The sequence below is a fragment of the Argopecten irradians genome, chromosome 9, assembly GCF_041381155.1.
Source record: "Argopecten irradians isolate NY chromosome 9, Ai_NY, whole genome shotgun sequence".
Lineage (NCBI taxonomy): Eukaryota > Metazoa > Mollusca > Bivalvia > Pectinida > Pectinidae > Argopecten > Argopecten irradians.
Window position 1 is genome coordinate 5,607,112 of NC_091142.1, and position 19,669 is coordinate 5,626,780.

Genomic DNA, 19,669 nt, shown 5'->3' on the forward strand with positions numbered 1-19,669 from the left:
TATTGCCATATTATATTTTAGCTACAAGATCAGTCACAACTTACAAACTTACAAACGCCCCCTCTCCATTAAAATTCACAACGCATATGTACATCATAAGATAGCTTTATATGATTTATAATTATTTTTATAGATATTACCATACCTGTTTTTATTAAAGAGGTAAGAGAGGGAGAGAGAGAGAAATAAAGAGAGAGGGAGAAATAAAGAGGGAGAGAGAGAGAAATAAAGAGAGAGAGAGAGAGAGAGAAATAAAGAGAGAGGGAGGAGAGTTGACACAACATCAATAGTTTACATCTTAATTACAATGATTTGAGACATGTTTTATGTATATATTTAAAAAAAATTGTGCCATCCAGTAAAGCCGACACTTAAAATACTAACAACAATCCAAAACTTCCAATTTTCCTGAATGTTCATCACATCCCGTGCACTAGGTGGCTCTCACCTTACATCTCATGCTTCCATATATAACATAACATAACGAAACATAAGATGTGTGGTTGGATTATTTTTCGTGAAATACCCTTGTAAATGTAATTTACGCATGCACATGAGCCATGTTTAGAGAAAGGAGGAAAGACCGATTACCCATAGAAAATCTCCGATATTCTGTCATTGGCTTGCAAATGACCCGTGTGAGTTTTGAACTAGCAACACAGTGTTGCAGAGTTAAAAGAGAAAAATACGTGACCACTATGGACCCTTGGAATCTATGTAAACGTGATAGAATACACAGGCTGGGATAATTAATGCATATCCTGTAATCTAACTGATTTTCGCGTGCGACTTAACTTCGCGTTTTTAATGGACGATCCGAAACCACGAAAAATTATTGCCGAAAAAATTATCTGAGCACAGAAAGTTCTACAGTAGAAGCAATTGTCTCACAATCACGAAATTAACTCGTCATGAAAAGTCATTTAAGCATGAAGCACGAATTTAGGTCGCCGCTAATTAAGGTTGTGTACAGCATCAAGGCTAATGCATGTTAGTTTATTTAGTATGCCCTTTTGTAGATAATGTTTTTTAATTTCATTCATTTTTAGAACTTTATTACCAACCTGGCGTAGAGGGCACCGATTGAAAACCCTCATTTTGAGAATCAGCATTACTGTGGTCATGTGTAAAGGTTCCATATAGATCAGAGTGCAATCGCCTATACAAAATTTCACAACTGGTTACCATGGTATTGATGTTGTTGCTACATTCACTTTTCTCTGCCTGCTGGACAACCATACCCTTCAATATCAATATTTCGTGCATTTCGCGAGAACATCTGGGATACTTCCCATTAAATTCGCTGATTTTCTGCCGGAGTATATTTTCTTTATCAAAGTCGATAGGGCTTTGAAGTGTCCTAGCATCCATTACTATTGTCAACATGTCCCGTAAAGTGTCATTTATTTGCTTCAAGTCATCTTTTAATCCGTCAACTGTTTTTTCTTTTACTGAAATTTCTAGTAGATGTTTTTCAACTTCCTTCTCCATTTTGCGATTTCTATTCATAAGTTTGACCACTTCGTCTCTTTCGCTTAGTCTTGCAGGGATGTCAGCCTTTTCTTCTGAAAATGACACATAGACTAAATCTGCGGAATCAAACACTATAATGTTAAGAAATGAATACGCTGCTTTTTGTACGAAAACCAATGTTCGAGTTTTTTCTTTCGATTTTAAAATCATAAAATAATTGTTCAATATCACATACATCAAGGACATTTTAAACATTTCCACTTAAAAGACTTTTGTAAGTCTGCTATTAAACATTTGATAAACTATAACTAGAACCAACCGTTTCATTTATTAATGAAATATCAAACAATTAATAAATCATAACCATATCCTACCATCCAATCATCAATAAAATATTTAACCATAAATAAATTATAACTATGACTAACACGTACCATTCCAATTACCCACAAAATGCTTAGCAATTATCTAATTATAACTATAATCTACGATTTCAATTAATCATAAAATGTTAGATAATTAATAAACAATGACCTACCTGCTATTCTGAACTCTTCCTCGTCCATGAAAAAGCTGTCGATTCCCTCCGCTCGTAAGAGCCCTTTCTCCGCCGCTGTGAGTTGCTTTAAAGCTTCCACAAAGTCCACATGTATACGGAAGGTGATTATTATACTTCGGTAAGGTTTTACACCACAGACGTGAATCGTATGATAAGGTGCCCCCGTCAACTTTGATACCAGCAGCTGAAGGTTACTGATATCACGCTTACTGGTGTCCGTACCCGAAACATGGAAATGGACATGAACAACATCCGGCACTGTAACGGATATAGAACGAAAGTTAGTTTTTTTTTAAAATTATTATTGGAATACTGTGGAATCATTTTTATTTAGCTCAGTTTTAGATAATCGTTGGCATTTTTAGAATTATAATCCGTGGAGAAGATCTTACAGTCGAAAGTGTGAAATCATTTTTATTCGTTGTGCTCAATTTTCGAGGATTGTAAATTGTAAAATTTCACAATTTCGTTGACATTTAAGTTCATGGAAAAGACCTTACAGAAACCTCGAAAATACGAAGTGGAATTTTGGTCCCGAACCACAGAAGACATACAAAATGGTTGTATACTTATGTTTTATGGGGACGTAAATTGTAGTTTTTGTTAAAAAAAACGAAACCCACGAAAATTATACAACCAAGGAATATTATAATTTCAAAGTATAATGTTAAAACATTTTAATGTTTATTATATAATGAGTTATATGATCGCTACAGTTATTGAGTTCCAATGAAGAGAATGTGTACATAATATAGATACCTATAGTTTTTTATCATTGATATTGATACCAGTAACATGACAGTATTCATATTTTTTATGTAAATCAACTTTCTTTTGTGTTTCTCGAATTTCTCTATCGAAGTAATTTCGGGAAAGTTTATCGCCACAAATTAACATAAACCTCGCTTCAATAAACAAAAAAAAAAACCCGCGAAAATAAATCTTTATTTTGAAATGGAATTCGCGAAATTTAGTTGCCCCAAATGAAAGTCAATTTACAGTATTTTGATTGCAAAACGAAAAAAACATACTTGTTATTTCTTCTGTTGTGAAGAAATTCAGTGGTTCTGTTTCACATCGCCTCGCAAAATCTGATAATTTCTTATATAACCCTCTTTTCTTCTTTCCTAAGCGCCAAAGCATCGCTTGTAGAAATAACAGGTTGTATCTGTCTAGAAGGCAGTTACGTCTCAATGATTCGAAGAACTTCAGGCAAGTTGTGATGTTTTCGAGGATTGAACTAGGAAAGCCGGCTTCACCTGTATAACCATTGCGTGTGTATGCTACTCATTAAAACTCAAAATAAAAAGTGTTTGTTTTTCAGAACGAAATCAAATATTGATAATTACATCCTACTTAAATTGTTGTGTATTTTAATATGATACTAGGTACTATAAATAACTATCTAAAAAAAGATATGTTTCTTTGTGGCTATAGTTAATACTTCATAATGTAAGTATTTTCAGAACTAAATCAGATATTGAGAATTACCTTCTGTATTATAATTCATAAAGATCGTATGTGAAATAAATTAATTCTTATGTGTGTTTATATAATATGATACTAAACAATAGCTTATTTAATAGATATGTTTCTTTGTGGCTTTAATTGATTAAGTCGAAGTCATTTTTACAACGAAATTAAATATAGAAAATAACCTTCTAATTCGTTGACATCGTATGTAAAAAGAAATAACTTGTTATGTATTTTGATGTGCTACGATACTAGATACTATAAATGTTGTCTATAGTAAAGTCGAAGTGATTTAAAAAAAAAATATAGTCCGTCGATGGGGGTAGTAATTAAAACTTAATTAGCACAACATTATACCGTTTCATAAAGAAAAAAATGGCAAAACGACAGTATAGTTCTCAAAATGAATAAAGACATATTAGTGATTCTGACAAACTATGGTGTATTTTAAGATGAAAGATAGCTTAAAATCAAATTATAATTAGATAAAAAATACTATATATAATGATTGCGCATGCACCAAAGAAAAAATTAAATTATGTTTCTGTTATTTTTGTTGTTATTTAGGCCATATAAATTCAAGCTGATTAAACACCAATTATTTGTTCCAAATGATTAATATAAATTTATGCTCTGTCGGGCGGTGAGCATCTTAAATGTAAGGAAATGATAACAAATGATTTTTTCGTTATTCTAATAACAACAGCATGTTACTGCATGTGGATCACAACATCTCCAGAATTAAGATGCTTTACATATTTCTACTCAAGTACCATTTTCTTTTTATGCATAACATTTACCAACCTGAGCAAAGAAACTTCAATCTTTCGAGATCGTCAGGTTCGATCTCATCTGCTATCTCGACCAGCACGAGATTCAGTTCCCAGTCCAGAGAGGGGAGGTCACTATGTACATCATATTTATCCACTGAGCTGCCATTGTCGTCTGCCACTATTTCAAGATACAGCATATTCATTCTCAAAACATAATTAAAAATGGCTGAAATCGATCGATTTCTAGTTCAGTATGTACGATACGCTTCTGTTTGTTAAAATTATAAGATTCCTTCATATGGGGGTATGAAGGATATGGATATTTTATTCAAGTCACAAAATGTATCCATGGGTGGATATCACGACAGTGATAGTAACCAATGGAATATCCAGGATTTACGAAGATATGCGTACTCTGATCTTTCTAAAAGTCATTATTTAATTCCCTATTCCGAATTTGCATATTAAAGAGTTATCTGCACTTGAGGGTAGTGTATTGATTGTGACGTCATGTATTTTGGAGCGTAACGTCATAAGTTTCGGAGAAAATGACGTGAATTGCGCTCACTAAATAATGACGTCACAATTAATACCTACCCGCAAGGGAAGTAAACTCTGTAATGTGCAAAGATTGAATAAACAATTGAATAGAATCCAAAAATATGTTTAATAACAGATATTATAAATGTACAGTTACTTCTCCTTATGTTAATTATTAAATACAGTAATCATCCAAAATCCTTGTTATAAATATATATCAGTTTCCGTAAATAATATTGATAGTTTATTGATTTAATATGCAGATGAAATTGCAACAACTCCCAATCAAAGAATCACATTACGTCATTTTTTGTCTGTATCCGTATGGGTGGAAGGAAACCTTTCATTGAATACTGGATTCAGTACTAATAACCTTTTGAAACCTGGCAATTATCTTCTATATACATACATTTTTTTGCAATTAAACATCATTAAAAATATCAGTAACTACAAACTTCTACATACAAATTTTATATTTGATGACTATTATATGTTCATACTGTTATATATTATAAATAACACTGTATATATATCTTACGTATTTTTATTTTTGCTACGTACTAGTTGCTGCTTAGGAAGAGAACTCATATAGGCTATACCTGTTGTTCAATTCTTTTTCAAATAATTGTTTGAAATAAAAAAAAAATGGTAAAAAAATTAAAATTAGACTTTGTAAATTCGCATCATTATTATCTTCTTTGATACACTGCAATACAAGAACATAACATTGATGATCATTTATATATTAGAGCGAAATTTAATGAGATTTTACTACATTATATAAACATTCTGGGAAACAACTGTGCTATCTTAAAATGCCTGTAATAATGACACATTTCTATTAGTTTTCTTAATATTATTTTTATTTTCTGCTTACAGAATGTTTATCGCTTTGATAAATTGTTTTCAACATTTATGCGAATACAAGAATTCGCGACCAACAGGTCTTACAGACAATCGTGTATTCATATAAATGTTTTAAATAATTATTCGGGAGGTATTTGGTTTCGTGTTCTGAGCTATCTCGTTAAAATAAGCGAAAATTAGTATTTCATAAAAAAAAAAGATTTACAGCGCATGCATATTTTACTTACTTGTTTATGTTGCAATCTTCTGAATAAACTTCAAACCCAATTATCGGTGTTATCGGCTAACTGGAATATCAATAAGGAATTCAGTTTTTGCTTATTACAGAATTACCTCCTTTGCGGGTAGATATCCATTGTGACGTCATCATAATGTGAGCGAAATTCACATCGTTTTCTCTGAAAAGTATCACGTTATGCTCACAAAAAGACGACGTTACAATGTCAATACCTCCCCTGCAAGGGCGGATAACTCTGTAGTATGCAAAGACAGAATATAAATGAGGAGAAACATTTCATGGTGAATCACGTCTCCAATCATTGGGCTTTAACTACATTTATTTACACAGATAGACATATCCACTATACACAATTTGATCTCATCGCAAGTAATGTCTTATCAGATAAAAAGAGTGCACTTCTTAGTTCGACTAACAATAAGTGTGATCTTTTTAAAGTTGCTCAACTCCTGCCTGTACATATACATTGGTTATAATATTTATCATGTTGCACAATAAGATGATGTTTTTAAACCGTGTAGTAATAGTTTGTCCTATTTACAGAGCACAAAAATACACATACCTATCTCAATAATTGTACTTGATATTAACTTATGAGTTGTCTTCGTAAATTAGGTATCTCACAATCTATATTGGCAACGACTTTTCATGGATTTTTTTCGTCGTGAATGGCAGATAAAGAAATCCTTAAAGTAACTTTTTTATATGAAGTAAATATATGACATCTCAAAATTTCAATGATGGAAATAATATTAACGCTCGGGGAAATTTTTCGTGGCCAAGCGTCCTTCGCGTAATTAGCTTCAATTTTCCCCTATTGCCATATTTACAGTTTAGACTGGCTACAGAACGAGTGATTGTTGTAATGTTATTTATTGCACACGAGTGCCAAAGTATGGTAAAATATATACGATATCAATAGTATCACTAGTGGATTTTTTATTGATTTTCGTCTTGTCAGAAATCAATAATTATGGTTGTAGATGTTAGTGAGGTTAGAAAAGAGACTGAGTAAAATATTTTCTCCAAGTTAGATAATTTTATTTTTTAAATATCACCAACATCTGAAAATTCAAACGAGACAGAAATGACTTACCTATTACTAACGGAATTATTCATCTTAATCCATAAATTATGTTCATCCGAGTATGAATTGTCAATGACTTTGTGATCTTTTTTAGACCAAAATTGAGTACATTGCTAATTGTGTTTATTCTAGTTTAATGTTCCACACACCCATATATAAGATATGATTTTATACGTATCATATTTACATTTATTTGATTTACACCGTGGTATGATTTGAGTTTATCTTTGTGATAACATCTTATGCAATATAACAAATGTTAAAATTATCAAATATTTTATTAGAGGTCAAATAGATCTATATAGAGACCTGATATAGGGCATGTAACATTCTGTCTGGAATAATAAGATTTCAAATGAATTGTAAATTGTGATAAATTTAATCTCACTCATGACGTTTTTTTATTTATGTCAGATCAGAAGTGGATGATAGGGGTTGGGATAAAGATAGGACATAAACCATTTTTACAAGTTGAATATTTTTTTCAACTCCATTGTTTAAATTCTAAACAGAAAATATGAACTACTAACCCAGAAATTCATTTTACTTATTACCGCTTTCTTAATGTAACATAGGCAATTTATTTCTTTGTGAATATACTTAAATCATCTGATGCGGAACCTTTCTGGATGATATGGTACAACCATTTCTGTCATTGACGGATCTTAAATGAGCGTAAAACCTCAACTTATATGTCAACGACTCATTACCCATCTTCGTCAACTCCATTCCTTGATCAACTTAAATCCCTTTTAACATTCATAATTCCTGTTAATGAAAAACACCCATATCTATTTCAGAAATGGTCCAATGTGGGCCTATCTTTAATAAATATTACAAAGGTAGTCACAAAACCTTTGTAAGGTTTTGCACTATTGTATATTCGTATAACTTTCGCTCTACCATATGATTTAATATTGTTCGTCAGACAGAACCATTAAGACATGAAACATATAATTTTATTTTGGAATCCGTGAACAGGACCTTCTGGATATAGGAACTTGAAATCCATTTGTCACAATTTCACATTTGTTAATACTTAATCAAATTCAACTTCATCTATTATCTTAATTATTCCAAAACATCTTTATGTTTTCAAACCATACTGGAATTTGATACACTTCATCAACATAGTCATGATTTGTCAATGACCCGGTTTGTGATCTATTCTATATATGACCATCTTTGGTACATTACTGATATACGTTACTTTATTTTAATGTTCCACAAACCTTCTGATATATTACTCAATAAATGACCTTAGTTATCATAAAAAGTTATAACGATTTATTTAAACCCACTAATTCATATGAACACTTAATCTTTGGATAATGTTAACAATTTAAAATTCAGGGTACATCATAAACAATTTTTTTTGTTATGGTTAAATGGATCCTATATAGAGACCTTCTGGATAGTAACATAAGTCGGTTCATGCCGGACTACATTCTGTCTGGAATATACTTTTTCAAATGAGTTGTAAATCCTGTCTGGTAAACTTTAATCACAACTCACCTACGGTCACATTATCTCCTGTTTATCAATAGGATCCATATTTGGATCTCCCCATCTAGGTCATGCTGAGCGCTTCAGGATAGGATAAACCCATATTTACAAGTTTGAATATTTTTTTCTAAAACAATTTTCACTATCCAGTCCATCAAACTTGGATAGCCTTCATTCTAGGATATAAATTCGCTCAAACAAGGCCAAAAGGATATACTTGAAACTCCATCTACTAATAAGAAGAAATTCAGTTTTACTTAAACCGATGATCCTTTCTTAATGTGTATTATTGAGTTTCAGATGTTTAAACTGGTGTGGAAAAAAATGTACTCCGAACCCAATCATAAACTACAAAACCTTCTGGATAAATTTCAATTTAATACAACTACCTCAATAGGGCCATACCTTTACACATCTGGAAGGTTTGAGTCAAAACAAGGAATTCAATGTTTCTTAGGATAACTAGTATCTAAAACAATCTTATATCGTGATTAAATCGATGCAGGAAATGGTGATATGAGAATTCTTGTCGGACAAACATAATTTTGCGACTCTTACGAAAATCACAATCGGTTCGTTCCACAACATTTTGAACGCAATCATTACCTATTTCAGAAATGGTATGGGCCCTATATGTTACATGGACCATTATCTTTAACATGCACATTTCGCTTTCCATATTGACTCAAACGAGAATACGTATTAAACAAAAATTTTGATTTTGGAATTAGGTCCTATTGTTTAGGCCATTTTCTTCTTTTTCAATTTCATTAGGATTAAACTTTATTAAATCTAAATGCTTCAATATTTATAATTTCATGTTTATACCTTACTCAAAAAATGTTTTGGACAAGAAATAACCATTATGTTTAATTCTTCCAAAACTCTCACAACACTTCTTGTTATAATACTTCTGTTTTCTACATTAGCCAAATCATTCTTGTCATATAATTTAAGCATTTAAATTGATAATTTAATTTTATCTACGTATTTCACAAAAATTTCAAAAACAAAATTTAAGTAATTGATCAAAAAGGCAGATTTTCACATGCCTTTTGATTTAGTAGGTCCATTCAATACTTTGTATATAATGCTAAAACATAATTGTCACAAACCTTTTTCATATAATATGCATTGACTTTTTGAAATAAGTCACAATTCTAGATATAACCCGAATCGACAACCCTATTTGATCTAAACCCTTCGGGATCGAAATAAACCCATATCTACCTTATTCTTGTATAACATTATTAACCAGTTTAGTTTTCATCATTAGTCTACAAACCTATCTGTGATATTATTCAAACGGCATTGTTTTTCAAGATAATCCATCGATAGAACGTTCGGACATCATCTACTTTTCTACGTAAAAATTAAACACTTACAAAAAAGAGATACTTGTCAAACATCTCAAATTCTGAGAGACAAAACTCACTTACCCATTTCACTATCTGAGACAAACCTGTACCTGTCATAATCCAACCTCATGCCACACAATTATGGAGTTAATTAGGACCAATTTTTGTGAATACAGACATAATTTTACGTGCATATGCGCATGGTGTTTTTAAATGTTTTATGTACATACATACGTGTATAAAGGAGGCCATATTTTTTTTTTTTTAAACTGAATTTTATCTATTCTACTTCAACACATACACCTACACAATATACAATATACATTTTTAACTAATGCATACAGTACACACTTATATACTGTATATACATACATTACATACATACATACATACATACATACATACATACATACATACATACATACATACATACATAGTTTGTACATACACCCTCACATACACTCACCTCACATACATACATACATACATACATACATACTACATACATACATACATACATACAAATGCATATTACATATTGATATAATTTGCATAGCTGATACCGTGTTTTATTCTCATTTTCTCATCACGGTGATTACTTTTCTTTTGATTTTTAATACTCTATATCACATATCAATGACAATGTTGTATTACATATTTTCTAAAATTACCCTGCCTGAAGCATGCCTGTTATATATAGTTACAGACCAAACATCTGACATAATATCATCTAATATGATATAATATTTAATTTGAGGTGTTTACGAGTTACGTCAAACTGAAATGTGTTAATTTATTTCACAATTTCCTTTAGCATGCATGCCTGCTAAAAACAAGAGTCCACTGCACATAGTGCATATAGCAGGCTACACATGACATAATTATACAAAGTTTATTACAAAATTTTCCTTAAGATGCAAGCCTGCTAGCAAAACTCCACTGCACATAGTGCATGTAGCAGGCTACACTTGTTACATACTTATTCAAATATTCATTACTAGGGTATACTATCACATATTTGGGAAACAATATCAATAGTTACTACTGTTTTCTGTTTAGAATTGCAAAAAAGCCAGAGCTCATTTTTAAGTTGCTTCCTCAATTGTATTTTTGTAATTTCTGTGTTTGGAAGTCTGTTATTGTGTTTAATGTCATTTCTGCATTTCCATATTGTCCACTTCATGATACAAATAAAAGTGTTTATTAATAAAGCAAGTCTACTTTTACCAGGATAACCAAGAATAACAATTTCTTCTTTATCTAGTGTTCCTGAAATATATTCAGGTACAACGTTTTTCATTATGGTATCCATATAATCCAAAATAAGTTTTGTATAAGCACAACTGAAGAATAAATGTTGTATATATTCGTTTTCGACTTTGCAGAAATGACATTTTCCATCTGAGTTACCGAATTTCATTATCTTCTTTTCTGTATATATAAGTTGGTGGATACATTTCCATTGAAATTCTTTAATCTTAAGACATGTTAATATATCAAAACAATTTAACCAGATATCTTTCCATTGAAATTGTATTTGATAAAGGTTCTCCCATTTCATTTCAACATCGGGTCTATTATTCCCGCTAAGTTTCATGCTTACTGATTTGAGTTTTAAATTTTTATATTCGATTATTTTATTATTTCGATCAATGATATTCAATTCAGAATCCACAAAAATATTAGATTTTTCCTCATTTAAGATATCTTCCTCGCGTAATATTCGTTTATATTTCATTGGTATTGCAGACTTCAATCTTGATAACTCTGAAATGCAGTTTCTTTTATCTCTTAGTTTCCCATAAATATCTTGATCACTTTTGAACTGTTTCTGTGTGGAATCCCATACATCACCTATCGTATGTATTCCACTGCTTGAAAAGGAGTTAAAGAAAAGTGGTTTTCTATTAAAGACAATCATATGATTGCCAAATAATTCTCGATTCAAAAGTTCCTGAATGTTTCTTGCATCATTAACTCTTGAAAGTGTTGACCATGCTGATAACAAGTTTTTGTAAAATTTAGAAATACGACTAAAGTTTAGCGAATTAGTGTCTGAGCATTTACACAGAAAAAAAATGCTTCCAAATTAAACTTACTGTCTAATGATTGCAGCCAGTACTGACCAATTGCATTCCATGAAGTAATGGGAGTTTTAATGATTTTATATAACAATTTTATTTGCTTACTCAATGTGAAAAAACTAACATCCATAACATCCATGCCTCCAATACACTTTGGAGAACGCATCACCTTTCTAGGAACCATATCCTTCCCATTCCACAAAAAATTCCAAATTAGTGTGTTTAATTCCTTCAAATATTTATCAGGTATTCCACGAGCGTCTAATTCGTGGCCAATCTTAGATATAATAAGTGAATTAATAATAACATTTTTACCGAAGATAGACAGGTTTCTCGCTTTCCAACATTTATTAACCTTATTAATCTTATTTATTTTGTCTCTCCATATTGCGTCGTTATCTATTTCATGCCCATGGTGAATACCTAGTGTTTTGATGTTCGATCGTGTCCAATTGATTGCTGTAAATCTAGGTAGATTATTTTTCCATCTTCCAAGATATATTCCAGTAGTTTTTTGTAGATTTACTTTTGAGCCTGATGCTTTTTCATATTGTCCTAAAAATTTTAAACGATTCCGTAATTGACTTTTCATCTCTAAGAAACAATTGCGTATCATCAGCAAACATGTTAATTTTTGTTTCAATTTGACCTGGAAGTTTTAAGCCGTTTATGCTATTGCTTTTGCGAATTGAACATGCCAAAGGTTCTGCTTGAATAATGTACAAAATTGGTGCGATTGGACAGCCCTGCCTTGCAGATCTTGAAATGCCAAAATATTCCGAGATAAAACCATTTGTCTTAATACATGTCTTCGCATCCACTAACAACATTTGTACCCAACCCCGTAAATTTATTCCAAAATTAAACCGCTCGAGACATTTGTCTATCCATCCCCATTCAACCCTATCGAAAGCTTTTTGTTGATCTAGAAAGATAACAGACCCCTCTTCATTCTCTAAATCAGTATATTCAAATACATCCTGTATCAATCTATTCGCGTCGGCAATGTTTCTTCCAGGAACGAACTTTTTGATCCGGATGTATGATATCTGGAAGAACTTTCTTTATTCTGTTGGCCAATGTTTTTGCAATTATCTTATAGTCAACGTTTAGCATCGTTAGTGGTCGCCAATTTTTAATATCTTCACGCTCGCCTTTTTTGTACAATAACGTTAGTATTCCTTTTGTTTGTAATGTTGATAACTTATTAGTATTACATATTTCATAAACTAGTTCAATAAATTCTTTTTTAATTATGTGCCAGTAAATCTGATAAAATTCTGAAACAATCCCATCTTCACCCGGGGATTTATTCTTTTTCATTTCACTGATACTCTTAAATATTTCATCTTCGCTCATCTCTTTATCCATACATGTTCTTTGATCATCTGAAATTTTGTTCTCTAGATTAACTTAAAGAATATCCGCAGCATCTCTGTCCCATCCTTCCGATGTAAGAGTTGCTTATAAAATTTAATCTGTTCTCTTTGGAATTTATGTCATTTTTATAATCTCCTTCTGCGGTTTTAATTTTATGCCAAAGCTTTTCTTTAGCACGCTGTTTTTCTAGGTTAAAAAAATATTTTGTTGATCTTTCATGCTCTTCGAACTCCTGCACTCTCGCTCTTACTCTCAACCCTGTTGCTTTATTACTGTAATGCTCTCTCAGAATGTTAGTTAGCATGTTGATTTTTTCATTATCTGGGTTAGTCTTTGTTAATGCATCCAGTTCTTTTTCGATTTCATCAATGTACCTGTCGGTCTTATTCAGGCACTTTGCAACAGATATTGTTATTTCTTTAATCTTAATTTTTGCTATGTCCCACCAGTCTTTCAAATTATCATATTTGTTCTTTTCTGTAACCCAATGAGTCCAAAAGGCTTGAAATGTATTTTTGAACATATCGTTTTTTATTGTATTAACATTCATTTTCCACGTCCCTGGACCAATTGTCACCTTATCTGTATTGATTTTTAATGTAATCATATTATGGTCGCTATGAACACATGATGTAATATCTGTTTTGGCTATATCATTTTCAATGTCTTTGGTAACAAGGAACATGTCTATTCTTGATTTTGAAATTCCTCTTTTGAATGTGTATTCCGATTTTCTAGGGTTACGAAGTCTCCAAATATCCACAAGTTGAAATGAATCAATTAAAAATTTTAGACATGATGTTGTGGAGTCTATCTGCATTTTTATGTGGGTATCTATCTATTTGATTGTTTAGCGTACAATTAAAATCACCAGCATATATATAACTATTATCAAATAGGTGATTGTTAATAATTTTTCTTATGAATTGGTATCGTTCAGAGTTATTATTAGGTGCATACAGGTTTACTATATTGCATATATTTCTTTCGTCATTTTTTAAAATACATGTTAATAACCTTCCATCTTTATCTCTGTTAAGTTCTTTCAAAAACAATTTAGTTTTCCCATTTGTTAGAATAGCGACGCCTCTTGAGGCAGAGGTACCATTATTCCATAAACTATTGCCTCCCCCTAGATGTTTCCATTCTTTAGACCAAATGAATATATCTTTGTCAGTACAGTGGGTTTCCTGTAACAAAGTTACATCAATTTTCTTTTTGATTAACCAATAGAAAAAAGCATTTCTTTTTTCAACATTTCTTAGCCCATTAATGTTAATTGATGCTATAGATATAGACATAAGTTAATATAAAGTGGTTAGAATTTATGAATATTGCTTAAAGGTCTATGTTTAGATGCATTCAGTTGTTCTCTGGGGTACCATACTTTTGGATTTTATTGTGTTGTCGTTCAGTTGATGGTGGTGTTGCCGAACTCATAAAGCGTTTTCTATTTTTTGGCGTGCCCAGCATTGGTCCTACAGTTGTTTGCATGAAGACTGATAATTTCTCTCTTAACTTGAACGCTCCTTGTTTATTTATATGTACACCTGAGGTGTCAAAACCGTCATATAGATGATCATTAACTGTTCCGTCGCTACGGAAAAGAAGCGGGATATCAATGTATTCTATATGGGATTTTGTTTTACACATCTTTTCAGTGAAACTATTGACACTTTCAGTTATCTCGTTCAGGAACGAAATTTTCTCGCTGTTTCCTTTTCGGGGTAGGATTCCACATATTCCAATGGGAACATCTGGGAATTGATTTTCAATTTCATTTATTGCTGAAGTTAGGTCAACAATGATTTGGTCAGAGTCGCCTTGGTTTCTTGACACGTCATTGGTACCCAGAAAAACTGTGACATTTTTTATGTCAGTGTCTTCAGGTATGCAGGAGAGCGATTCCTCAATTGAATGGCTGATTTCCGCCAGTGATGCACCAGACACCGAGGCGTTAATAATATTTCTCGAGTTGAACTGGATGCGTTTCGCGTTAGACGCGCCGAGTAATAGAGATATCGGTTGATTTTGCTTTTTCTGTACGGAATCCCTATCTGAAGAATTAGGTATTACGTCATCAGTTTTGTCATCTTCGTTTTTACGACCTTCTCTGATTTCTTCCGCGTAATCACCGTATTGGTCCGAATCCCGTTGTCTACATTCAGATTGAATGTGACCGGACATGTTACAGTAATTACAGACAGGCGTTTCTTTTTGTGGACAGTTCCGAGCAAGATGGTCAGTATTTTCACAAATAAAACATTTTCTTTGCTCACGCACTGGTTTGTTTGGACATTTAAATGATGGGTGGTCCTTTAAGTTGCAATGATAACATGTCGTTCTATTGTTATTTGCAAATATTCTTATATCAAAACGCCCAATTGAAGCTCGCAACGGGAGGGTAGGGACACATCCTATAATGTTCAAATACCTTGTGCCGTTTTCAATGTTAGTATCACGAATTTTACCTCTGCGTATACTACCTGATACGACTTGGCCGTATCTAGCCATATAAGAAGCGATAGCATCGTCGCCTAGTTCGTATGGTGCATCTTTGATTGTAACATTTGTCACAGTTTTTTCGACTTCAAAAAATTTTCACCGTTTGATTTTTTATTTCCGCTCCATTGAGTAGTAGCGCACGTTTTGTATCATCGTTTTGACAAGTAATTACAACTCTGTTCTCTGTTATTTGGACCGCTTTCACTTGATCTGTGATTCTCAGTTTTTCTAAGCCATTTAACACATCTTCATGCGATACACCCTTTAGAAACTTGTGATAAAAGTGCACTGATAGTTCTCTCTGGAGTGTCATGACTATAATAATTATATAATATACATACACACTCGTCTTGGCAGTCAGTATCGAGGTCAGTGCACTATCGATATCAATCAGTAACGTTGACGGTTGGATGAACACGACTCAACGCTACATGGCCGGCTATAGTGAATATAGATAATGAGGTGATACAATGTGAACATCTCGCTGGCTTTCTACACTAGAAACAATAGTTCGAAATGTATACAAAATCGATCAGGAACACATCAATATAAACCTCACCATTCCCTGAGTCTCCATCAGTCCTAAAAATGATCGAAATAGACCAAAAACACTGGAGCTCAAATCATATTTGACTTACTGTTGAGTTTCCATTTAAACAATAACATATTTGACCTACTGTTGAGTTACCATTAAAACAATAACATATTTGACCTACTGTTGAGTTACCATTAAAACAATAACATATTTGACCTACTGTTGAGTTACCATTAAAACAATAACATATTTGACCTACTGTTGAGTTACCATTAAAACAATAACATATTTGACCTTACTGTTGAGTTACCATTTAAACAATAACATATTTGACCTTACTGTGGAGTTACCATTTAAACAATAACATATTTGACCTTACTGTTGTTACCATTTAACAATAACATATTTGACCTTACTGTTGAGTTACCATTTAAACAATAACATATTTGACCTTACTGTTGAGTTACCATTTAAACAATAACATATTTGACCTTACTGTTGAGTTACCATTTAAACAATAACATATTTGACCTTACTGTTGAGTTACCATTTAAACAATAACATATTTGACCTTACTGTTGAGTTACCATTTAAAACAATAACATATTTGACCTTACTGTTGAGTTACCATTTAAACAACAACATATTTGACCTTACTGTTGACTTACCATTTAAACAACAACATATTTGACCTTACTGTTGAGTTACCATTTAAACAATAACATATTTGACCTTACTGTTGAGTTACCATTTAAACAATAAATAACATATTTGACCTTACTGTTGAGTTACCATTTAAACAATAACATATTTGACCTTACTGTTGAGTTACCATCTAAACAATAACATATTTGACCTTACTGTGGAGTTACCATTGAAACAATAACATATTTGACCTTACTGTTGAGTTACCATTTAAACAATAACATATTTGACCTTACTGTTGAGTTACCATTTAAACAATAACATATTTGACCTTACTGTTGAGTTACCATTAAAATAACAATAACATATTTGACCTTACTGTTGAGTTACCATTTGACTACTGTTGATTAACAATAACATATTTGACCTTACTGTTGAGTTACCATTTAAACAATAACATATTTGACCTTACTGTTGAGTTACCATTTAAACAATAACATATTTGACCTTACTGTTGAGTTACCATTTAAACAATAACATATTTGACCTTACTGTTGAGTTACAATAACATATTTGACCTTACTGTTGAGTTACATTTAAACAATAACATATTTGACTTACTGTTGAGTTACCATTAAAACAATAACATATTTGACCTTACTGTTGAGTTACCATTGAAACAATAACATATTTGACCTTACTGTTGAGTTACCATTAACACAATAACATATTTGACCTTACTGTTGAGTTACCATTTAAACAATAACATATTTGACCTTACTGTTGAGTTACCATTTAAACAATAACATATTTGACCTTACTGTTGAGTTACCATTAAAACAATAACATATTTGACCTTACTGTTGAGTTACCATTAAAACAATAACATATTTGACCTTACTGTTGAGTTACCATTAAACAATAACAATTGATACTTTGACATACATTGACTTACTGTTGAGTTACCATTAAACAATAACATATTTGACCTTACTGTTGAGTTACCATTTAAACAATAACATATTTGACCTTACTGTTGAGTTACCATTGAAACAATAACATATTTGACCTTACTGTTGAGTTACCATTTAAACAATAACATATTTGACCTTACTGTTGAGTTACCATTTAAACAATAACATATTTGACCTTACTGTTGAGTTACCATTTAAACAATAACATATTTGACCTTACTGTTGAGTTACCAGTGAAACAATAACATATTTGACCTTACTGTTGAGTTACCATTTAAACAATAACATATTTGACCTTACTGTTGAGTTACCATTTAAACAATAACATATTTGACCTTACTGTGGAGTTACCATTTAAACAATAACATATTTGACCTTACTGTGGAGTTACCATGTAAATAACATATTTGACCTTACTGTTGAGTTACCATTGAAACAATAACATATTTGACCTTACTGTTGAGTTACCATTTAAACAATAACATATTTGACCTTACTGTTGAGTTACCATTAATACAATAACATATTTGACCTTACTGTTGAGTTACCATTTAAACAATAACATATTTGACCTTACTGTTGAGTTACCATTTAAAACAATAACATATTTGACCTTACTGTTGAGTTACCATTTAAACAATAACATATTTGACCTTACTGTTGAGTTACCATTTAAACAATAACATATTTGACCTTACTGTTGAGTTACCATTTAAACAATAACATATTTGACCTTACTGTGGAGTTACCATCTAAACAATAACATATTTGACCTACTGTTGAGTTACCATTTAAACAATAACATATTTGACCTTACTGTTGAGTTACCATTTAAACAATAACATATTTGACCTTACTGTTGAGTTACCATTTAAACAATAACATATTTGACCTTACTGTTGAGTTACCATTTAAACAATAACATATTTGACTTACTGTTGAGTTACCATTTAAACAATAACATATTTGACCTTACTGTTGAGTTACCATTTAAACAATAACATATTTGACCTTACTGTTGAGTTACCATTTAAACAATAACATATTTGACCTTACTGTTGAGTTACCATTTAAACAATAACATATTTGACCTTACTGTGGAGTTACCATTTAAACAATAACATATTTGACCTTACTGTTGAGTTACCATTTAAACAATAACATATTTGACCTTACTGTTGAGTTACCATTTAAACAATAACATATTTGACCTTACTGTTGAGTTACCATTTAAACAATAACATATTTGACTTACTGTGGAGTTACCATTTAAACAATAACATATTTGACCTTACTGTTGAGTTACCATTTAAACAATAACATATTTGACCTTACTGTTGAGTTACCATTTAAACAATAACATATTTGACCTTACTGTTGAGTTACCATTTAAACAATAACATATTTGACCTTACTGTTGAGTTACCATTTAAACAATAACATATTTGACCTTACTGTTGAGTTACCATTTAAACAATAACATATTTGACCTTACTGTTGAGTTACCATTTAAACAATAACATATTTGACCTTACTGTTGAGTTACCATTTAAACAATAACATATTTGACCTTACTGTTGAGTTACCATTTAAACAATAACATATTTGACCTTACTGTTGAGTTACCATTTAAACAATAACATATTTGACCTTACTGTTGAGTTACCATTTA

The 19,669-nt window shown here is 31.5% G+C and overlaps 1 protein-coding gene across 1 annotated transcript in view; it reads right to left on the bottom strand.

Annotated features, from left to right (window-relative positions):
• Positions 1 to 19,669, bottom strand: part of LOC138331199 (uncharacterized) — a 152,889-nt gene that overhangs the window by 2,817 nt on the left and 130,403 nt on the right. The window contains exons 2-6 of the mRNA XM_069278678.1: positions 5,913 to 5,972; positions 4,310 to 4,456; positions 3,064 to 3,291; positions 2,012 to 2,290; positions 1,065 to 1,565 (exon numbers count right to left, since the gene is read on the bottom strand). Of these exons, the coding sequence (XP_069134779.1) occupies positions 1,065 to 1,565; positions 2,012 to 2,290; positions 3,064 to 3,291; positions 4,310 to 4,456; position 5,913 (1,156 nt within the window). The 5' untranslated portion in view covers positions 5,914 to 5,972. The remainder of the gene's footprint in view (positions 1 to 1,064; positions 1,566 to 2,011; positions 2,291 to 3,063; positions 3,292 to 4,309; positions 4,457 to 5,912; positions 5,973 to 19,669) is intronic.